This window comes from Gekko japonicus, unplaced genomic scaffold (genome assembly GCF_001447785.1).
Source record: "Gekko japonicus isolate JY-2015 unplaced genomic scaffold, Gekko_japonicus_V1.1 scaffold625, whole genome shotgun sequence".
NCBI lineage: Eukaryota > Metazoa > Chordata > Lepidosauria > Squamata > Gekkonidae > Gekko > Gekko japonicus.
The window spans coordinates 547,203-571,750 of NW_015172572.1; the positions used below are offsets into that span (position 1 = coordinate 547,203).

The 24,548-nt window shown below is 43.2% G+C and overlaps 1 protein-coding gene across 1 annotated transcript in view; it reads right to left on the reverse strand.

Annotated features, from left to right (window-relative positions):
* The window catches only part of CFAP47 (cilia and flagella associated protein 47), a 387,027-nt gene that overhangs the window by 151,136 nt on the left and 211,343 nt on the right, over positions 1-24,548 (reverse strand). Inside the window, exons 52-54 of the mRNA XM_015421363.1 lie at positions 9,475-9,507; positions 7,739-7,850; positions 4,282-4,395 (exon numbers count right to left, since the gene is read on the reverse strand). Coding sequence (XP_015276849.1) covers positions 4,282-4,395; positions 7,739-7,850; positions 9,475-9,507 — 259 coding nt within the window. The remainder of the gene's footprint in view (positions 1-4,281; positions 4,396-7,738; positions 7,851-9,474; positions 9,508-24,548) is intronic.

Sequence of the window (24,548 nt, forward strand, 5' to 3'; positions counted from 1 at the left end):
AGTGATTTCCCCAATGTTATTTAACATCTATATCAGCCCCCTTGCCCAGATTGCCCAGAGGCATGGGCTGGGATGTCATCAATATGCAGATGACACCCAGCTCTATCTGTGGTTAGGTAGCCAGTCTGACTCTGGTCCAAAAGATCTGGACCTGGTGTTACAAGCTGTGACTGGTTGGCTTAGACTGAGCCGACTGAAATTGAATCCGACAAAGACGGAGGTTCTGTACCTGAGTCGGAGTGGCTCGAGGGTAGGGATCCCACTCCTGACCTTCCATGGGGCTCTGCTGGTTCCAGTGCTGGAGGTTAGGAGCTTGTGAGTGCTCTTGGATGCCTCCCTAACATTGGAGGCCCAGGTAGCAACCACTGCCAAGGCAGCCTTTTATCATTTTTGGCTGATCAAGCAGCTGGTTTCCTTCCTCGAACGCAATGACCTGGCAACAGTGATCCACACAATGGTCACCTTGAGTTTGGATTACTGTAATGCTCTCTACATGGGGCTGCCCTTGTCCCAAATCCAGAAGTTGCAGCTGGTGCAGAACAATGTTCCCTCTAAGCTGTGGAGTCCTGTGAGCAAAAATTCTACTTTGTGAGCTTCTGTCATTAAAGTTGTGAGCAATTGATTTGGCTAATGCCTAAATTAGTTTGCTCTGGAGCCATCCTTCCTGAGTGAAGACAAAAATGTGTGAGCCGGAGGCTAAAAAACTGAGCTAGCTCACACTAACTCAGCTCTGAGGGAACACTGGTGCAGAATGCAGCGGCCAGGCTGCCGTTGGGTCTCCCCATGCGGGAGCACATCCAGCCTGCACTAAAAGCACTGCACTGGCTGCCCATAGCATACCGAATTTGGTTCAAGGTTCTGGTTCTTACCTTTAAATCCCTTTATGGTCAGGGACCTAAATACCTAAGGGAACGCCTTTCTACAAATGTTCCCCAGAGAGCACTATGATTGGAGTCCCAAAAAGTGTTTGGCCCTTCTGGACCCCAGAGAAGCCAGGCTGGCTGTGACAAGGGCCAGGGTCTTCTCAGTGGCAGCTCCATACTGGTGGAATGAGCTCCCGGAAGACATCAGAGCCCTGTGGGACCTTTTACAGTTCTGCAGGGCCTGTAAGACGGAGCTCTTCCACCAGGCCTTTGATTAGCAAGCCACACCCAATAAACTGAGGCCCTGGCCCTAATACCAACACCACTATTAACAGTCTGTGCTCTGCCAATATGACTCAGACTACGACATCAGCTGACTGTATGCCTATGTCATATGCTGCTAATGCCCACCATTACTGCACAAATCGCACTAGCACTTTATGAAATGTTTTTATATTTATATTTATTGTGATTTTATTAATTTTTGTTTTATCAGTTAATTAAATTCTATGTAAGTCACCCTGAGCCTGCTCCGGCAGGGAGGGCAGGATATAAGTTAAATAAATAAATAGGAGGTGTTGTATATCTTCATACAACTGGTCCACTTCAGTCTCCTCTGTGTCAGTGATTGGGGCATAGGCTTGGATTGCTGTGATGTTGAATGGATTCCCATGGATTCAGACCGAGATCATTCTGTCGTTTTTGAGATTGTATCCCAGTACTGCCTTTCGCACTCCCTCGTTGACTATAAAGGCTACACCATTTTTTCTACGGGATTCTTGGCCACAGTAGTAGATATAATGGTCCTCTGCATTTAATTCACCCATTCCCATCCACTTTAGTTCACTGATTCCCAAGATATCAAAGTTCAGTCTTGTCACCTCATTTTTGACCATATCCAGCTTACCTTGATTCATAGATTTTACATTCCAGGTTTGTATGCAGTATTGTTCTTTGCAGCACTGGACTTTCCTTTCACCATCAGACACATCCATAGCTTAATGTCCTTTTGGCTTTGGCCCAGCCGCTTAATTCTTTCTGGGGTTACCAGTACTTGCTCTCTGCTCTTCCCCAGTAGCATATTGGACACCTTCCGGCCTTAAAGGGTCATCTTCTGGCATCATATCTTTTAGCCTTTTGTTACTGTCCATGGGGTTTTCTTGGCAAAGATACTAGAGTGGGTTGCCATTTTCTTCTCCAGTGGATCACGATTTTCTGAGTTCTCCACTGTGGCCTGTCTGTCCTGGGTGGCCCTCCACGGTATAGCCTGCAGCCTCATTGAACCACGCAAGCCCCTTTGCCACGTCAAGGCAGCGATCCATGAGAGGGTGTCTACTATACAGTTACTTAGAAACATTTTATTTTATTTAGTTTATTTCATTTATAGCCTAACTTTCCCACTGAAACTTAAGGCAGATTACAACATATAAAAAATTATACAATATATAAAAGAGTTCAATCAGACAGCAAAGACCTCAAAAAATAATGTAGTTGGACTAGGATTCCGGAATTGGAAAACAAAGCAGACAAAAAATTGTCTATGGCATGATGTACCATAATACAGGAAATGGGTTACAAAGATAGAAGACATTGCAGTAAAAGTACATGTGGATATACATTTAAAGTTTTAGAAATGTATATGTTTTACTGGTAATCGTGTGTGTGTGTGTGTGTGTGTGTGAGAGAGAGAGAGAGAGAGAGAGAGAGAGAGAGAGAGAGAGATCTCAAAACCTGGAAGATACTAGGCTGCAACTTTCAGGGGGAAACACATGTGGAATGCATTTTATAATATTGTTTTTATATAAAATTAATATATTCATGTTTAATTTTTGAAAAGCAGATTTAGCTGAAAAAAATTCTAAAGTAATTATTTCTAAATGTTATCTTTTTTCAAAGTTTTGAAAATCTGCCCTTAAAATATTATTAACATGTTAATTAACTGAAGACACACTGAAAAGGAAGGTAATATCTTAGAACAGATTATTTTCGTAAAATCAATTTATTACATGATATACTGTTAGCTGCTTGTTATGAATGTAACCTTTAAGATTTAAAGGTGAAGCTATTACAGTATCTGATTTTATTTTATTTTATTGCTACAATTATCTTTGTAAATGGAGAAGGTAATATAGACATTTATGGCTTTTAAAACCTTTAAAAGCTAGGCAGGCTAGTAAACAATTTTACCACAAAACATTTAAGTTCTAAGATGTATCAGCTCTTCCAAGTCTGTTCTGAAAATAAAATAACAATGCACATACTGATATACACCAAATACTCCCTTTACTAAACTAGGAAACATCAATTGTAAGGTAAGTTGAAGAAGTCTATTAAGAGGTTAACTACTTTACACTAATTTAATAAAGGCATTTGCTTCAATCCAGCTTGAGCCATATGTGTGCAGAGTAGGGGTGTGTAAAAAAAATCAATATTTTTGGGGTTTGAGTATATTGAACCCGTAAAATATTGGTGTTTCCTGATACTCCCAAATCCCAGTATCAGTATGGTACTGGGATTCAGGAAATAATTGGGAAATCTGAATTTATTTGGCTCTATTATAGCCTACGGTGTTGTGTGTGTGTTCTCCAAAGACAGTGCCTACTAATGATGCTGTAAGCAGCCTTGAGGATTTTTAACAGAGTGTGTGGGTTATTAATACCATTTATTTGCAAGTAGGCAATCACAAATATTACACATTTTACTGTCCTACTCTTTTCATGATTTATACTTCTGCACTGATCAGGGGAAAATTTAAACTGGTCTCTAGGGTTGCCACGTCTGGGTTGGAAAATACCTGGAGACTTTGGGGGTGGAGCCAGGAGGGGGTGTGGTTTGGGGAGGGGAGCCGTCAGCGCAGTACAATGCCACAGAGTCCACCCTTCAAAGCAGCCATTTTCTCCAGGGGAGCTGATCTCTGTCAACTGGGGATCAGTTGTAAAAGCAGGAGATCCCCAGGCCCCACCTGGAGGCTGGCAGCCCTACTGGTCTCTGAACTTTCAAAGGAAAAGATTAATACTTAATAACATAAAAACACACTCATACATAGTGTCTGAATGGCAATTTTGTCTCTTATGCCAGTTTTTTAGCGGATCCAGCAGCCAGTATGGTATATTGCAGTATAGTTTGTGTGTGTGTGTGTGTTTATATCTATATGTATATACGTATGTATGTAGATCCTCAGTTTGCCAATGACCATTAAATGATTCACGCACAAATGGAGGAGGAAGAAAAGCCAAACCAAATCAGAAACTAAATAAACATGCTTCACAAAACAAGAAACTGTTCTATACTCAGGCAGTATGCATTATTCCAATAGGCACATGGCTTAGCATATAAAATATGTATTTTATTGAGAAATGAATGATGATAGGATATTTATATAGTTGGATAATGAAATTACCCATAATAGTAAACCTACCAGTGTCTGCTACATTGACTGTTTGTAATTTCTGTGTACCACATGTATTCTCCAGTAAGTTGTTCAGTTGACACTCCTGGGGTTCTCCATCTTCAGCAACAAATGAAATTACACCTAAAACAAATAGTTACCAGATGTTCTGTTAACTGAAGCACTTGTTTCATAGGATGAACTGGTACCCTGATACAAAGGTTCCTAAGACCTTGAATAAAATACAATTCAGATGTTTGATTCTAATTACAGTTTGATACTGGCCACCATACTGTACAGAATTCAAAAGGAACGATGCTTGTTCAAAAATGTTTTTTGAACTAGCAGGCTCACACAACTCCTCCAGTGCAAATTACACCCTCCTTCTCTGGTAGTTCACTGTGGTTCAGTGTTACAGCTGCACTGACACTAACTATGGCTAACTCCAACTAGGATTTCCATTTTGGAAATATTTTTTCCTTGTTTACAATTGCTTCAAGAATTATGTGAAAACTATTCTATTTATCCTTTGTGACAGAGAACAACAGGCACTGAGGAGAAGCTGCAATGACCGCAGTTTACCTGCAAGACAGATTGCCAGCCAAAGCCACAGAAAAAAACTCCTTCTGAGTTATGGCATAACAGCAAGCCAAGTGTAAAAAACATTACGGTATTTGGATCCAAGGCCTATGCTCATATACCAGAAGAAAAGAGATCTGAACTGGAACCCAGAGACAAAGAAGGCATCCTTGTAGGCTATTCTCCAGAGGGCAATGGATAAAGAATTCTAAACCCAAGTAACCAAATTACTACAAGCAGGGTGGTATAGTTCGATGAGCAACCAAGAAACAATCAGACTGCTGCAACATATAACCATTCAAAGGAAGATGGCAACAGCAACCAGCTTCTGGTGTATCACCCAGAACCAGTCACTGCACAGACACAACCAAAAGAGGAGGTGGAGGTGGAAGTTCTTGAATTAACAGATCAGCCAGAGGAGCTGGAGACTGCTGCAGAGGCAGACAAGACCCTGGACCTCAGATGCTCATTGCAGGCCGATAAGGGAGTTCCAGCTGAGAAACTAATCTACCTTACAAGGGCATCACTACCACATGAACCAACATCATGAGCTGAATTCCAGTACATGTCTGAACCAGAAGCAAACAAGTGGAGGAAAGCAGCACAAAAAGAAATGGACACACTGCATAAAAACAACACATGGACACTCACTGAACTACCTAAGGGCAAGAATGCCATTAGATGTAAGTGGTCTTTAAGGCTAAGCAGGATGCAAATAGTGATGCTGAGAGCTACAAAGCCAGCCTAGTGGCAAAAGGATTCTCTCAAATTTATGGATCAGACTATGACCAAACTTTTGCACCAGCTGTAAAATACTTCATAATTAGGATGCTTCTAAGCATCACAGCTTCCAGAAACATACAAACGGAACACTTAGACATTAAGAATGCCCTTTTACATGGTGAAATGGAAGAAGAATTATACATGAAACAGCCACCGGGGTTTACAGATGAAAGGAATAAACATCTAGTCTGTAAACTTCACAAGGGACTTTATGGGCTTAAACAAGCTGCAAAAGCGTGGTTGGATAAGCTGTCCAAGATGCTACTCAGTCAGGGCTTCAGAAAAGGCAAAACTGACCCCTGTCTTTACAGTACAAAGTACAGTTGAAAAGTATCGGAGTTCCAGGCGTAGCATAGTGAAATCAGCTCTCATTTATTAATTACATTGGAAGAAACAAAGATAACTTAGCCGACACAAGCCCGGTTTATATTGGTGCACACACTCACACCCAACACACTGCCACTTCCTGTGATAGGTTCTATATACAGAGCCCTGGTAATGATAGGTTCTCTTCAGGATCCTAGCGCTCCCATTGGTTCTCACTAGGAATCAGGAACCACTATGTAAGTGTCCTGCAGGGACAAGGACTTGTCAAACTACACAACTGTCCCACTGAGAAAATGGTGGACACATTTACCAAATCCCTACCAAGAAACAAATACCAAGGCCTGTGGGACAACCTGAACATTGTGAACCTTCAAGGCATACAGAGTCGAAAGAGAGTGTTGGAGTGGGCAACTCAGCATGCCTGGACATTTGGGGGCACTACATCACTCTAAGTGTGTATAGATGCCATCTCTTTGAATGCGATACCTCTCTTTGTCTTAACCTGGGAGCTTCCCTCTGACACCTCCCCCCCTCACTTCACATGGCCTTCCATGGAAACACATGTCTCTGCATGTCTCTCCTGTAGATATGATGCCCTCATACTCCCAAACACATGATGCCAGACAAGCTGGCCATTTGTGATAGGGAAAGTAGTCTTTAGATTTGTACTCTTTCTCCCCTTTTGAATGCAACCTAAATATGAACTGGATCTCCTTGAATAAATGTTAGTTTACTTAATTTACTTACATACTTCTTGGGAGATTTATTTACTGCACTCAATATCACACTTCTATGACTGGGCAAACTCTGCTATATTAACCAAATATCCCAATTCGAGTGAGGTACTCCCTGCCTCAGTCAATAAAGACAGCTAGCAAATGGAGCAGATAGCTGTAAGGGACATCTGAAGCTGAGAAAATTGTACAGAGATAAGTGCTGAGTTTTCAGTTGGCCTTATGTCCTGCTGCAGGGTGGAATGGGAACTATGCTCTTATTTAAATAAAAAATATGGGACAAGGAAAGAACTGTTTATTACAAAAGTGTGGCATAAATAGATACAATATAGGATGTTAGATTCCGGTTAAAAAAATCCCGCACATCCAGCTAACAGTCATCATACAGCTCTGTTACTAAGTGAGACTGCAAGCTTGTAAGAATATTATGTCTGTCATACCAGGAAGTCAATCATGAAGGCAAAGTTTGTCCTGGAAAAAATCCTGGGAGCAGTCCTTCTCATTTCTGAATGTATGATAAAGCACTTGTAGATATCTGAATGGGCAGATGAAGGCTGACTTGTTTATTTTGTTCAGAAGCAGAACTATTTGTGAGAAAACCAGGCGCTCCTATGGGTGATTCACAAAAAATGGTCAGGGCTCTCTATGCCAATTTTGCCGCAGCTCCAGTAACCAGCATGGTAAGTTTCAGCACAGTTTAAACAACAGCTTGGCCTCTTCAGCAGAAAATTTTGCTGTGATAAAAGCAGTACAGGAAACCTTGACTGTGAGCATGGTCCCCTCATGAGCATAAACAGCTTTGTTGGCTTGTAGCCAAAGCTAGATTGGCATAGGTGACTGAAAACTACATTATGAACAATCTAAGTTGAAGTTACATTTTGAATTGGATATTATTAAATGTGTATTGTTGAGGGAGACTCTTGTACAAGCAAAAAGCTTTCCTGATTGATGCTTTGGTAAAACAGAGGTGAGAGTGAGGTAATTTCATCAGCGTTTAGCTGTACCTTGTGCAATCATGAGGTAATTATGTAATACTTATAATGCAGTGCTAAATTAAAATATACCTTGAATTTTTCCACGTTTCCATGGAGATATATTCAGAGTATAAGCAGCTGTGCCACCAGGTTCTACAGTAATAGCTGGATCACCACTTATTATCAGGAGATCTGAAGACACCTAGCATGACAAAAAGAAGCAAACAAAATAAAAAGCCAAACAATCTCAAATGCAGAAAATGTTAATGTACTAAAAATATAGTTCCAGAACTGAGATGAAGTGCAAACATTTCTTCATTTCTCTTAATCTTTTCTGCAGTGCCTAATTGACTACAGAATGCTGTGCCCTTTCAAATGTATCAGAGTTAAATTTTGGTACCATAAATCAAGTTAAGGTATATTAATTCCTTGAAATACTCCTGACCAACATTATTTAAGTCCCATTCTGGATTGTTTCAATCCACTCAGCCTAGAGGAAGTTGACAGACTGATCTCAACAGTATGTCCAACCACACTCAGACTTGACCCATGCCCCTCCTGGCTAATTAAAGCTGGCCGCGAGGGGTTGCGAGGCACCCTTAAGGATATTATCAACAGGTCCTCTCTGAGGGGCTGTTCCCAGGGGCTCTCAAGGAAGCGATGGTAGGACTTACGGTTTATGGTGACACGATAGCGGACGTTTCTCCTGGAACTCCCGGGGAAGCGATCCGCGCGCCAGTGGTTTGGAGGGGGGGCACTGGCGCACTGGTCACCACCCCCCGAGCCTTTGTGAAAGACTCCTAGCCATGGGGCTTTGAAGGGTATCCTCTTTGTCAGCGCACTGCTGGAGAATTGAGGCGCTCTCCCGCCCCAACGGTCCTGCCGCTGCTGCGTCCGCAATGGAACCAGAGCCGCTGATTGGAACAAGCATTGGAGATCAAGCGCAAAAAATGTACCTTGAGCGAGGTCTTCGTACCACCAATGAACAGTGAGTCGAGTTCAATCAAAATACCAGGAATTTAAAAGAAAGCCCCCCTGGGAACGACAAAATGAGCGAGCGGGGGAGGGGCCCCTCCCACATGCACAAAGAGAATAGTGATTTGCCAAGGGGGAGCTGAAGAAAATGCATTGAAATCTATTTTAAGAGATCAACTAGAGTGCCTGTAAGCGTTTGGGCAAAATTCAGAGACTTTCGCTAGTTTTCAAAAAAGTAAACAATGCATTAAAACGGTTTGGAAAAAAACGGAGAACAACAGACAAGCAAAAGTGAAACCACCAGGGAGCATGAGCCCGCGGCCGGAAGATACCACTGAGTTTTCTAAACTGTTAGCGGACTCTTTGCACCCTCTACTGGACCAGATGATGAATATCAATCAACACAGCTTTAAACCAGAACTTTGCAGCTCAGCAGCTCCAATTGACTGAGACTACAAAAAAGATGGAGCAAACAGCTGAGAAAGTGAAGGAAATGGATGCCAACTCTAAAAACGTTAAGAAAAAGGTTCAAATGCTGGAAAAGAAGCAAGCTTCAGATGAATATCAACTTTTGCATCTACAAATGGAAAAAGCTAACCTAGTCCTCTGGTTAAAAGGGGTCCCTGAAGCAAAAGAAGAGAATCTAAAGCAACTGCTGAGTGATGCGCTAGCCCCAATCACAGATTTAAAAGCAGAATACCTTGTAAGCGAAATGGATGTGGTTTATAGAACCTATTCCATTTATATCAAGAAAAATAATCTGCCTGGGGAGATAGTGGTTAGATTCTCGAAGAGACATGTGAGGGACCAAATCCTGAAACCTATTTTTACAAACAAACAGCATTCCTTACAGATGGTTGATCCCCAAAGGCATAATTTTCAATCTGCAGGATAAAAAAGAAAAAAATGACTCTGTTTCTAAAGCGCGTGAGTTCCTGAGACTGCAACTGGGAGAGTCTGGTGAGGACAGCAAGGAAGAAGAAGACAGCAAACCTAGTGATGAAATGGACTCAGCTACTTCCGATGGGGACTCTGTCTCCGAAAAAGAGGCAGCAGCCCCTAAGCGAGAATATCAATTAAGGATTAGAAAAGATAAAACAAAATGAAGGCTGAATAACTCTGAGCTGTGCTTTAAGGCCTTAAAGATATCAATGATGCTCTTGTTATTTTTCTTAAATAGTGAAAACAATGGTTTTAAAGATAAATAATATAGCATGATCAACTATGTTCAATGTAATCATAGCATTTTAGACTAACGCTGATACAAGCTATTGTAATGATCTCCAATTCTTGGGGATTTAGTTTGCTTTTCTTTCCTTTCTCCCATAAATGTAGTTTTCCCTTCCCCCTTTTTTTCATTGTAGTTTATAGAAAATGCAATAAAAAAATCCCCTCTGGGGGATTAAAAAAGAAAAGAAAAAAGGAAGCGATGGTCCACCGTCTCCTAAAGAAACCATGTCTGGACCTGGCCGAATTGGCCAACTATCAGCCGGTCTCCAATTTGCCCTTTTTGGGCAAATTAATAGAGAGGGCAGTGGTGATATAGTTGCAGAGTTTTCTGGGTAACACTTCCACGCTGGATCCCTTTCAGTCTGGCTTCCACCCGGGTCACAAGACAGAGACAGCACTGATCGCCCTCACCTGTTGGCGGCCTTCAGTGGGGCGCCGTTGGTGCCAGTGGCGAGAGTCAGCAGTTTGGGAGTGCTCCTGGATGCTTCCCTGACAATGGAGGCCCAGGTAGCAGCCACTGCCAAGACAGCCTTTTACCATCTTCGGCTGATTAGGCAGTTGGTCCCCTTCCTCAAACGCAATGATCTGGCTTCAGTGATCCACGCTATGGTCACCTCAAGATTGGACTACTGCAACGCTCTCTATATGGGGCTGCCCTTGGGGCAACTCCGGAAGCTGCAGTTGGTGCGGAACGCTGCAGCCAGGCTGTTGATGGGCCTCCCTATGCGGGAGCACATCCAGCCTGTGCTGAAGTCATTGCACTGGCTGCCAATAGCGTTCCAGATTCGTTTCAAGGTGCTGGTTTTGACCTTTAAAGCCCTTTATGGCCTGCCTACCTGAAGGACCGCCCTTCCCTGCATGTGCCCCAGGGAGCACTGCGATCTGGAACACAAAACCGCTTGGCCCTCCCTGGGCCTAGGGACGACAAGCTGGCAGCAACTAGGACCAGGGCGTTCTCTTCGGTGGTGCTGACGCTCTGGAATGATCTCCCTAGTGAGATCAGAGCACTGCGGGACCTCCAGCAATTCCACAGGGCTGTAAGGACTGAGCTTTTTTGCTGGGCGTTTCAGTAAGAATGATTTCATTGGCTGTGCTGCACTTGAACTTTATTACATGACTAGGAGTAATGCCCGTTGTGGGAAGAAATACGACGAGATCTAGAAGGAAGCTCCAGATGAGTGTCCTGTCTGTGGCTGGTGGGGCGGCAGAGGGAAGCAGAAACTGGAGGGAGGCAAGCCATGTTTCTTTTCTTCTGCTTAGCTATAAGGCAAGGCGGTCTCAAGTCATTTTGCTGCCCCAAGTGGGTAGAATGGGAGGACAGCCTCATGGTAACAGATATGGTTCTCTCCACCTCTGACTTATTTTTTGAGGGGGAGGGGGATGTTATGCAGTGGCAGCTAAGGTAGAAAAGCACCTCCTCCTGTGCCATGTTTTCTGGGTTCCAAGGGTCTGGAAAGTAGTTCCATAGCTGATTACACGGTTGCCAACTCTGGGTTGTGAAATACCTGTAGATTTGAGGGGTAGAGCCTGGGGAGGGCAGGATTTGGGGTGGGGAGGGACCTCCGTAGGGTATAATGCCATAGAATCCACTGCCCAAAGCAGCCATTGTCTCCAGGAGAACTGATCTTGGTCATCTGGACATCAGTTTTAATAGCTAGAGACCTGACTGCTACGTCACATTGGCTGTCATACAGGGGCCATCTCAGCAGGATATAAGGACACAGAGTCCACCATTTTCTCCAGGGGAACTGATCTCTGCCATCTGGAAAGCAGTTGTAATTCTGAGTGATCTTTAGCCCTCACCTGGAGATTTGCAACCATGGTTTCCCCCAACAGACACTAAGGGGAAATTTATTTTACCTCAGAACATCAACAGCAAACTGTTTAGAATGTTAGAGGGAAAGGCCAGTGAGGCCGCATATGCAAACGACCTCTGTGTTCCGAGGCAAAGGCGAATCAGGCCACATATGCAAATGACCTCTGTGTTCTGACTGGCTGTGGGGGGGGGAGAGGAAGAGCAAACTGTTTAGAATGTTGGCGGCAGGACTCAGGCAAAGCAGCCAGTGGATAGGGAGACCCTCTGAATGACAGATCAGAGAGCGAACTGAAACTCTGGGTTGGAACAAACCTGTAGATTTGAGGGATAGAGCCTGGGGAGGGCAGGATTTTGGGTGGGGAGGGACCTCAGCAGGGTATAATGCCATAGAATCTACTGCCCAAAGCAGCCATTGTTTCCAAGAGAACTGATCTGGGTCATCTGGACATCAGTTTTAATAGATGAAGCCCTGACTGCTACATCACATTGGCTGTCATACAGGGGCCATCTCAGCAGGATATAAGGACACAGAGTGCACCATTTTCTCCAGGGGAACTGATCTCTTCCATCTGGAAAACAGCTGTAATTCTGAGTGATCTTTAGCCCTCACCTGGAGATTTGCAACCATGGTTTCCCCCAACAGACACTAAGGGGAAATTTATTTTACCTCAGAACATCAACAGCAAACTGTTTAGAATGTTAGAGGGAAAGGCCAGTGAGGCCGCATATGCAAACGACCTCTGTGTTCCGAGGCAAAGGCGAATCAGGCCACATATGCAAATGACCTCTGTGTTCTGACTGGCTGTGGTGGGGAGAGGAACAGCAAAATGTTTAGAATGTTGGAGGCAGGACTCAGGCAAAGCAGCCAGTGGATAGGGAGACCCTCTGAATGGCAGATCAGAGAACGAACTGATTTTGGAGCATGTTGGAATGTTCAGGGGAGTCCATGACCAAAACAGAATTATATATACCAGAGGATATCACCACATCTAAATGGTTTTAACTGTATTTATTTGGAGTTTTATTGAATTGAATTTTATGTATATATTTATTACTAACATCTGTTGAGACCAAATTTCAAGCTGTCAGGTTGCTATTGAAACAAACAGCATTCATAATTATTAAATATCCATGTGATCCAAAATGATATCAGAAGTCAAGCTTACTGCCATAGAAAATTCCTGTTATTGTTGTTGTTAATAATTGTGTGTAGTATAGCCAGGAGATCCTAAGATTGTCTAGCAGCTAGACATTCTAGCTCTTTTAGCATCATTCACCACCGGAAGAGATCAGGGCCCTGCGGGATCTTATGCAATTCCGCAGGGCCTGCAAGACGGAGCTCTTCCGCCAGGCCTTTATGTAGGGGCCGCCGCACCTGCCCCCCCCCTTCCACCACTACCAACGGTGGAAATACCATCAAAGTTGGATCGCCCTTGATGGCCCGGTGGCAAGACGGACTATATGGCGGCAAGATCAGCCGATTAGCTTGGATTAAGACTGCCGGTATTATATTAGTATAACTAGCGCTGGCAGGGGTTACTTCCTGTAAGAGACAACTGTAGACCATCTTGGAACTTAAAAACTTAAAGCACTTTATTACTATTACTATTAACAGTATGTATTGATTGTATTCTGTGATTATATCGGATTTTATTGAATTTTATGTATGGGCCTATGCCCCTTGTAAGCCGCCCTGAGCCCGCTTGCGGGGTAGGGCGGGGTAGAAATACCTGAATAAATAAATAAATAAATAAATAAATTTTAGCATCATTCACCACAGGGTGGTGAGCTAAAGTTGTTTTTAAGGCACAAGCTGTTTCAGGGGTAGTTTGCCATTGCCTGCCACTGCATCACGACCCTGGTATTCCTTGGAGGTCTCTCTTCCAAATACTAGCCAAGGCCAACCCTGCTTAGCTTCTGAGATCTGATGAGTGGGCTAGCCTGGGCTAGCCAAGTCAAGGCTAATCTGGGCTATCCAGGTCCTGTATAACTTTAAGAGACACCATCTGTGAGTTGTTAAATATATATGAAAACAGATGCCTATATGAAAAGATGAAGGTTATCAGGTAAGTGTTTGGGCGGTGTATAATTATGCTTAATCAGCATTTTGGAGTGGAGACTATACTGGATTGTACATACCTTAAATAAGATACAAGATGGTGGTAGATAGGTTAACCAGAACTATCACTCCCATGTGTGGGGAAAGACAGGTGCTACTCCCATCAGTGGAATTCACTCCCATCAGTGGAGAGGTAAACAGTGATAACAGTTTTAAAATTACATCCAGCAGGAGGATTATCTTGGGAGGAGGGAGTAACAGGTGACCTAACAGTATTCCCCCCCCCCTTTGCTAATAGGCAAGTACAGGTGATTTATCTATTTTTTTTTAAATGTAGTTTCCCCCCATTCTTTGTTTTGAATTATTTGTACTATAAATCTGTTTTTTTCCTAAAGATAAAATACTGCACTTTGTCACCTGTTATGTATGGTCTGTATAGTAAATAGGCAACTTTGACTGAAGTTCACTGTACCAAATTCATTAAAAAATAAATAAATAAATTCAGCCAGGGGTATCAGAAGAGCTACCTCTTCATCAAACCAGACATGCTGCAAGGCAGACTTCAGGACACTCATTTGCCACCACTGTTACAACCAGAAGGCAGCAAGTTTAGCTAGCATGAGATTAAGTAGATGGAAAAGGAGTTGGGGTGGGACTGAGTAATATTATAAAATGAAGGAAAAAAGAGAACAACGCCTGTCACTCTCCTGAATGACTAGGGCTTCAACTGTGTATATCAGCAGCAATACATGCAACTTGGTAATTTGGTTGATGGATTAGTTGTGTGTATCTTCTAAACTTTTCACATAGTCATTGGCAAGAGAAATGAGAGCCTGCTTCTTCCAGCAGACTGCAATAAGGAAAGCAGCCAAATTCTCCCAAGCTTAGCCAAGAGCAGCTGCTGACAACAGGGAACCTTCTCATCACCAACAAACAGCAAGGTATCAGCTGTGCATCAGAACAGAGACAAATTTGCTTCAGGAAACACAAAAATCGTTTACAGCATATTTTCATTGTGAACATTGTACTGCAAAGTTTTCTAATCTATACTGATTAAACCTCTTTAATTTGGACTAACTAAAAAAGTGGGGATGGATCAAGATGGGTAGCTGTGTTTGTCTGTAGCAGTAGAAAAGAGCAAGAGTCCAGCAGCACCTTAAAGACTTACAAAATTTGTGGCATATGAGCTTTTATCACTGCTCACTTCTTCAGTTACACAAATCGTGTTAGTCTTTAAGGTGCTACTAGACTCTTGCTCTTTTCTACTGCTAAAGAAGTGGGGAGAATCAGCAAAAAAATGCTAAGTGGATAACATCTAAAAGAAGAACACTTTATCACTACTGATAAACTGAATTATCAAACACAATGTGCCAGGTCAGGTCCTGGGTGTGAGTCTAAGAAGACCTGCTTAGGATGGCACCGGAAGTAATGGAATCAAACACATTACTTTTTTCAAGCAGCCTCTGTGTGAAGCACTGTGTGTGATGAAAAAGATCGCTGTAACATGTGGACTGCCACTCAGATGGACAAGACATGGATGGCAAAGACATGGATACCAAATGAGCAATGATGAATTAGGGGAGAATCAGTAGGCAGTGGACAGGTTGGATATGGAGGAAAGGTGAGAAGCATTTCAGAAAAAAATATTGAAGAAACTGATCTTGGGGGAGGAACTTTAAGAAGAAAAACATTTTAGTTAGCAAGACAAAAAGGGGAAGACTGTAAAGGTGTATGGAGTAGCATGGCATAAGGCATTAAAAAAAAGAGATAGAGAAGAGACAAACAACAGATTAATCTAAATGAGCAGCCCTGGGCTGTATTTCACAAAATATCTCAGCAGTATCCCGGTGTCTGGATGCTGTGGTCCAATGGTTAAGGGGGAGCTGGCTGAAGCTGAATCCATCCAAGACAGAGGTCATGTGGCTGGAAAAGACTGAGATGCTAGTTGGAGGGTCACTCCCAAGACTCAGTGGTGTCCAGTTGACAGCTGTAGACTCTGTATCTCGGGGTGTGGTTAGATTCTGTTCTGTCATTGGATAAACAAGTGTCCATGGTAGTGTGGTCAGCATTTTTTCACCTCCGCCAGGCCCATCAGCTGGCTCCTTATTTATTTGTCTGTGTCAGACCGTGCCACATTGATCCATGCAATGGTCACCTCCAGACTGCACTACTACAATTCGCTCTATGAAGGACTACCCTTGAAAATGCTTTGGAAACTGCTCGTGGTCCAGAACGCAGCTGCCAAGTCGCTGACTGGAACATCATGGTCAGCTCATATTAGTCCAATTCTGCAGCAGCTGCACTGGCTACCAATTAGACTTGAAATCCAATCCAAGGTGTTGCTGTTAACCTTCAAAGCCCTTAATGGTCTGGGACCCTCATACCCACGGGACCATCTCTCCTGTTACAACCCCTGTGCTCCCTTCGGTCATCATCTAGGGGCCTCTTGCAGATGCCTGGCCCCAGGATGGCTTGCTTAGCTATCACTTGGGGAAGGGCCTTCTCAGTTGTGGAATGCACTCTTGGATGACACCCGTGCCCTGCCAGACTTGTTTAGTTTCTGCACGGCATGCAAAGCTGAATTATTTAGGTTGGTCTTTGGAAGGTAACTACGTGTTTGGGCTGTTTTAATACTGGTATGGTAATAGCCATTTAGTTTAATATTTTAATGTTTTAATGTTAATATTTTATATTTGTTATTTGTTTTTATGTTGTTTTTCCTTATTGGTTTTAATGTTTGTAAGTCACCACAAGACCCTTCGGGTGAGTGGCAACTACCCCCCCCCCCGAATAAATAAATAAATAAATAAAACTATTTTAAATGTCAAAATTCTGCTTGGAACATGGGAAGCAATAATGATTTCCCTCATGACCATGAAACCACAGCCATCACATATTCAATTGGTTTTTAGAGTACAAGCATTCTGTCCATGCCTGGCTTTGCTCAGAAAATGAATGCCACAAAAAAATACATGCCACAACTCACAGAACCCGTGAAGTGACTGTCAGGAAGCCAACAGAGCTCAGGAAAGACATCTAGATAACCAAGGAGTACTGGGAATCTGGCCAAGAGTTATGCAGATCCCGAAGACCTAGAGCAAGGGCGTAAGCAATTCTGGTCAAACAGCTTTGGCTGCAAGGCTGGCTTAGGAAGCTTAGAAACAAAGTCTGCATCCAAGGGCAGCTGAGGCCAACTCGAACATCCTCAGGGAGTCCTATGTTTAGAGCTCCCACTGTTTTCTGAAGTTAATTCTCAGGTACATAGGGCCCCAATTCAGATGAGGTGCACAGAGCACGGGGAGAGAGGGCTTAAGCCTCATGCCATATTCCCAGCCTGAAATGACCCCAGGGATCCCTATGTGCCCTTCTAGATTAGACTTAAATTTAACCCAGTGAAGCATGAAGGAGCTTCCTGGGGCTGCTTCAGGTTAGGAAAAATGGCATGAGGTAAAGGGAAGGTTTAGATCCTAGCTCCCCAATTGCCATGGTCCCAACCTGAATTGGGTTCCTTCCTACATGCCTGAGACTTGAGTTTTGTCCAAATCTATATATTTGCCAGAAGTGACATTCGTTCCCCCCTCCCCACCCTCTCCCTCTGCCATCTTCAAATTGCCAGCAGGCAGAGCTTGTCTGTATCAGGTGTGGCTACTTTTAATGGTCAGGCTCTTTGATTCACAACTTCCTTGTGGTGTTGTCCCATGTCACTGAAATCTGTGCATGAGTACAAAGGACCAGTCATTATGGAGGAGGGTAAAATAGGTATCAGAGGGAGGCCCCATCCTTTAACACTGCATGAGACGTTCCTGGACCCTAACAAGTCCTTCAGAGGAACTGTCTCTTCAAGGATCCTCCTTTGACTGGAACTCTACATTATATTTTGGAGGTGAAGGGGCAAAAGTGTCAAGCAGGGTTAAGAAGCCCCCAACACAGATCATAATTTGAAGTAATCAAACATTTGAGAGTAAAAGAAGAGGGGTATAGGATAATAAGTTGTCAGATCGAAGAGTTTTAATCCTCAGAATTGGAGGCCTGGTACAGACCGTGACAGGGAGCCAAATGTGGGAGATGCCAGAAGAAATATGGTGCTTATCTATGCACCACTAACGTCTCCCCCACCACCATAGTCAGAGGTTTATGTGAAAAAAGATCACAATGAACAAGCACACATATTTCTTTCAGAAACATCAAAGGATTTTATTATATACTACTTCTGTACAATTCCAGTTATATAAAACTAATTTGATAGCCACCTCAATCTACTTATGTTGCAGACAGTAACAATGCAATAATTCAGTATCAGATAAGAAATTGCCCTATGGTCAGCATCACAGCTCTTCAGACAAGATTAATGTATTTTACTGTACAGATGCATTGCATGAAAAAAACCCCATGTTCTTTGTTGTAGTATGTTCTCATAATAAGCAAGGGAATATTTTACCTTTTCAATCTTGTTCTGCAGATATTCTCTCCCCCTAAGAAGATCTTGCCACTTAGAATTAGATTACTACTGAACCATCACTGCATTCTTAAATGAATTCAGGACTGCTGAACTGTAGTACAGTAAGAGCAGGGTTCCTAACAGAGGTTGCTCCAAATATTTAAAATCGTCTTGTTTAGTTCTGCTAGGTAGGCAGGTTCTGGGGATTCAATATGTATGAAGTCAATGCTTATCAATATGTACAGCAATATTACACTGTAGGGTTTTATATTAAAAATTATACTAGCTGCTCCAGGTTTAAGACAGGATGTGGCCTAGGAAAGGAGGCACCATATTCAACTTTGTGTATCAGTTACACTGAAGCTACCTAGACAAGAGTTGAAGCAAACTGTTGCAACCTTTAGTGCATAAAGAGAAGCTTTATATTTTCATTTCTCAATAGGGTTGCCAAGTCCATCTTCCACCCCCAGCGGGGGGCTTTGGGGCGTTCCTGGAGGGGGCGGGGCATCCCCAACGTGATGACATCATGTCGGTGACGTCCGCTGCCCCCCCACCCGCCCGCTGGATCTCCAGAAACACCAGTTCCCTGCACTTAAAGGAGCCGCCGTTTCCCTTTTAAGTGCAGGAACCGGCATTTCCCTTTTAAGAGCAAAGAGCCGCGTTTCCCTTTTAAGTGCACAAAGCTGGCATTTCCCTGCAAGCCTGATCTCAAGCGGAGATCGGGCTTGGGAGGAAACACAGGTTCCATTCCACGCACTTAAAGGCAGCCACCCCTCTCTCTCAAGAGAGAAGGGAGAGGGGTGGCTGTGGGTGTTGGGGGCGGGGTTTCCCCCGCCGGCCATCTAGCCGGTGGCAGGTAGAAACCCCCCCCCATAATGGGGGACCCCTAGCAAACCGGGGGGGGGTTGGAAACCCTATTTCTCAACAGCAACTACAATGTTACATCAGAAGCTGCTACCAAATCAATCCAGTGGAGGGGCTATGGTTTTTCTTGAAGATCTAAAATGGGAATTTTCATGTTGCCATACCAACATTTTGTTGTGGCAGGAGGTGGAGTGTGTGTGAAATCAAAATGCCTTACAACCTTTGTACAGTAAATTGGCTAATCCCAGTTTGAATAGTCATGCAGCAACCATTCATAGCTCAAACTAAAGGTAATGTCATGGTCTGTAATATTTATACAATGTATGCCGTAAAAATTCAGTTAAAATGGTATATGCAAAAAACCCCATTATACAAGTTTTTCAAGAGACATGTGAGGTGGTCTGGTACTCCCAACTCTTTAAGGACCTGCCATAGTTTGTTGTGATCCACACAGTCAAAGGCTTTAGCATCGTCAATGAAGCAGAAGTAGATATTTTTCTGGTACTCTCTTGCTTTCTCCATAATCCAGCGAATGTTGGCAATTTGATCTCTAGTTCCTCTACCTCTTCGAAACCCAGCTTGTACTTCTGGCAGTTCTCTATCCACGTACTGTTGAAGCCTAGCTTGTAGGATCTTGAGCATGACCTTGCTAGCGTGTGATATGAGTGCAATTGTGCGATAGTTTGAACATTCCTTGGCATTGCCCTTCTTTGAGATTGGAATGTATACTGACCTTTTCCAATCCTGGGGCCACTGTTGCGTTTTCCAAATTTGCTGGCAAATTGAGGGCAGCACTTTAACAGCATCAACTTTTAAGACTTTGAATAGCTCAGCTGGGATGCCATCATTTCCTAATCTCTTCTGCTTCTGTTAGGTCCCTACCGTTTTTGTCCTTTATCATGGCCAGCTTTGCATGGAACTTACTACTGGCTCCTCCATTAATGCAAAAATATCCACTGCATTAGCACTTCTTGCTAGATCCTTCTCTTGTTTGGATTCCCATGTGGTAATCTCAAGTACTTTACCTCCTAACACAATTGATGGTTTCGTTGTTGTTTTTAATGACCCATCAGACTGACAAATTATATTCCTTTCAAATCAGTTCAGTTCAGTATCAACACTGACCCTCTGTGCAGCAAGTAATATCTCCAGAGTTAGGGTTCCAGTTTTTTCCCATACAAAAATACATTATTTATGTTGCATCTGGGACTTTTGACTTTCCCCAAAATGTTCCAAAGGGCTGGTTTATGTTTCACTGGAAAAGCAGCACTGGAGTCCCCCCCCCCACTGATTTGGATGTTGATGACCTTTGTTTTTATAGTTCCAGGTGGTCAGCTGTCTTGGTCTGAAGCAGTAGAACAAATATAGAGTCCAGTGGCACCTTTAAAGCCAACAAAGTTTTAATCAAGGTATGAGCTTTTGTGTGCATGCACACTTTTCCAAATATGTATTTGAAAAAGTAGGTATGCACACGAAAGCTCATACCTTGTTCCTTATTCACACCTTATTCATACTCTGAACAAAAAAGTTTTGGTCTTAAAGGTGCCACTGGACTCTAAATTTGTTCTTTGTTTTATAGATTAGACTAAAGCTTTTGAAGGCTTTAGTGCTTTACAGAAGCCTAAAGATAGTATTTATGTCCAATGTTGAAAGTCACTTTAATACTGTAAATAATCACACTTATGTTTTACTTCTTTAAAATAAAGGAATAATATATATTTTCCTATGTGATGGGCAAATGAATCACATGTATGAATTTCACAAAGATCATCCAGATGTGCTTGTGTATTAATACAGTTTTATTTCAATCTTCTTTCCCCGTGTCTTGTTTCCACCTCTTTTCCTGTCAATCATTACTTCTTCCTATTTCCTTTCAGCAAATCCTGATGAACTGTGAGGCTGTTTGTGTCTGTGATGTGCTGCTGAGACTTTGCTAGCAAATTTTTTAGCAACACTGCCTGCTATTGTAATCCTGCAGCTGCCTCACTGTGTTGTGATAGTTTTACAGACAAGGTGCTGGAATGTTTGTGTTCATTTTTTATTTGTTATCTGTTTACAAAATTTATATCCTGCCTTTCTGCCCTTAATACATGATAAAATACATTATAAAATCATTAAAATATGCCCTCAAAACACACTTCATTAAAACAACTTTTAAAAGAGTTTAAAAAACAGAGTAAAAATACATATAAAACATTTAAAAATTGGTTAGGAAGGAGGGATCATTGAGGGGATGCCACATGAAACAAAAAAAGTCTTCACCCACTGGTGGAAGACAGCAACAGAAAGGGACAGTCAAATATCCCTGGGGAGAGAGTTCTAGAAATTTGCTTCTGCACGCGGGAAGGCCCTCTCCTAGGAGACCATCAATCTAATCTCAGAACACAAGGGTACCCAAAGCAACACTTAGTTTAAACTCAGAGAATTATGCACAGTGTCAGCAAAAGCAGCTTGTAGAGGTAAAAATGACAAAAATTTCCTCTCACCTTTGCAGGTCACAGTGAGAAGCAATTTTACTGTACAGGTGAAACTGCATTATCAACTTCACCTGTACAGTGAAGGAGCTTTCTCAGAGGGCTACAGAGATGAGCAAAAAATTGACTTTACCCTAACTGGTGAGGCTTTTCCTTACCTCTGCTATAGTCCAAATCCACTTTGGAGATAACAAAATAGGCATCTGTGACCCACCCCCCTTACTTACTCAGAGACCCTATCATCCTCCACAACCTCTGTCACCCAGGGTCAGGGTTACCAGTAAGTCAGGCAGTCACAGTTGCCTTCTTTAAAATACATCTTGCCTTCTTTAAAATACATAGTGAACCCAGGCTCTTTCACACACCAGGGCCTCTCACTCACACAGATACCACAAGACATGGTAGCCTAGTCCTCTTTAACAGTCACTAAGACACTTCACAGAAGTGTGCATGCACATGGAAGCTTAAACCTAGAATTAAACCCTGTTGGTCTTAAAGGTGCTAACCAACACAGCTACCCACCTGAATCTAACTTCACAGAGCTGTTGTGCTTAGGACTCAAAGACAGTGTCATTCACACACTGCAACCATTTATTCATATCCTAATATATTTACATATAGACTGAGATCTTTGTGTGTGTGTGTGTGCACGCGCATGTGCACGCGCATGTGCACGCACACGTACTTCTTCCCCTGAGACCATACACATCCAGCCCACAGGGTTAAAGAACAGGGAGTTAACTTTTATTCATGACTTAAATGCAACAATGGAGTGAATCATGTAGACAATTACAAAGTTTCTCTACACTTGAACTTCTCAACTACAGATCTAATCCGGCATTTGAGATTCTTTGTTATGCTGGCTTTCACCCAGTCAGTGGCAAGCTGCTGTTCTGATACATGCTGGCTCAAGCTTACTGCTTCTTCCCTCAGCCAGTTCTGACTCTAACTGAACTAATGTCAGTCAGTCAGTCATTATTAACAGCCCACAGTCAGTATAAACTGAACTAATGGTTTTCAACTATCAGCCTCTCACCAACATTCTGCCAGCTCCCATGGTCACTTTTAGGGAGAGGTACAACCAGACCAGTCTGTCACAGTATCTATTTCTCTTCAAAAACTCCATGTTGATGGTCTGATGAAGCTCTATTAAAATATTAGACACTTGGGGGGGGGGGACAGAATTCCTACAAAAAAGCAGGCTACAGAACTCTCTCACAAGTAGGAAACAAACTATGCAATCACAGTAAAGGCATACACTAAGTGGCAATCCAACAATAGTGGGGAGTAGCACAACATCCCAGCAACATTTTAGTATCACATGCAGTAATGGGTACCAAATGAGAAGAGACAAATGCGGATCAAATGCTAACACAGATTCTGCCATGAGGAAGATATCCTAAATAGATAGGTAGAAATCAATGGCTAATTCAGAAATAAAATTCATATGCGATAAAGCATTTCTACCAATAGCATTATCAGATGGAAATGAATAAACAACATGTGTAACATGTTATAAACGATATGTGTAACATGTATTTATTTGTTTATTTTGTTTATACTTGTCCTACCCCAAAAAATGGGCTCAGGGCGGCTTAAAACATAAAACCATAAAAAAATAAGACAATAGATGGCAGCAAAAAATGATGACAAAAACTCATGCCTCAGCGTCAGGCAGGGATAGTTACACCAAGAAACTCCAGTGCCCAAGTAGTATCCAGAACAGTAAGGGCACTGGGAAAGGGGCCATGGACAGGGGAGGTCAGAATAATTGAATGTCCGCTGCCTCAACCAAAGGCCTGGTGGAACAGCTCCATTTTACAGGCCCTGTGGAACAGTGATAAGTCCCGCAGGGCCCTGATCTCAGATGGGAGCATGTTCCACCAGGCCGGAGCAAGGGTTGAAAAAACCCTTGTCCTGGTCAAGGCTTAAGTGGATGTCCCTCAAGCTGGGGACCACCAGGAGAGGTTGGTCAGAAGAGCGTAAAGCTCTCCAGGGCTCATATGGGGAGAGGCGGTCCCGCAGGTATGATGGTCCCAGGCCGCATAGGTCTTTAAAGGTCAAAACCATTACCCTGAACTGGATCCAGTATATGATCAGCAGCCAGTGCAGCTGACACAACACCAGCTGAATGTGTGCCCGCATAGGCATCACTGTAAGCAGCACTAGCTGCAATTCTGCACTAGCTGCAATTTCCAGATCAGGCTCCAGGGTAGCTCCGTGTAGAGCAAGTTACAATTCTCCAGCCTGGAAGTAGGCTTCCCAAGTCCCCCTGGGGGGCGGGGAACCCCCCACCCCAGAGGCCCGTTCTCCGCTGCCGGATCGGGCCCCGGGGGGAACTCCTCCCCGACGTGCGCATCACCTGGAAGTGACGTGACCACGCCGGGCATGCTGGGGGCGGGGCCACGGCGTGCCTGGCATCGTCACGTCACTTCTGGGTGACGTCCATGCGGCGCGCACACCAGACGCCGGCCAGGAGCCCCCCACTCCCAGCGAAGATCGACTTGGCAACCCTACCTGGAAGTAACCGCTAAATGAATCACTGTGGCTGAGTCCCGGGTAGTAACATGTTATGTTACTTTTACAGTATGAGGGAAAGGGAAAGTTGAGATTACGACGACACGTGAAGCAACACTCAAGTGGCGAAGTAACATGTTACAAGTTACTAGCCTGCCCCAATCTCCCATTGGGAGCCAAGACCATCTTGCTACATCTCTTCTATGTTGCTTTGTTAGTAAGGCTGACTTGAAGGTATTAGAATCTGCTTGTCTTCACATATGTATTTCTATGTTGGAAGATAGACTTTGTTGTTTTATATGTGCCTACTCGTATCAGTTATGTTTAAGTCTAAAACACTTTTAAAATTTATTTCAATAAAGCATATTGCTTTTATTGGTGTATTCTACTGTGTGTGCGAGAGTCCTACCTGGTCTTGGTCAAACTACCAGAAGGATATTTGTTCCAGGATCCCAGGTGTGGGGACAGGGAAATCAAAGTGTCCTTGAGAAGGCATATGAGTTGGAAACCCTGTAAAATTGGCTCCC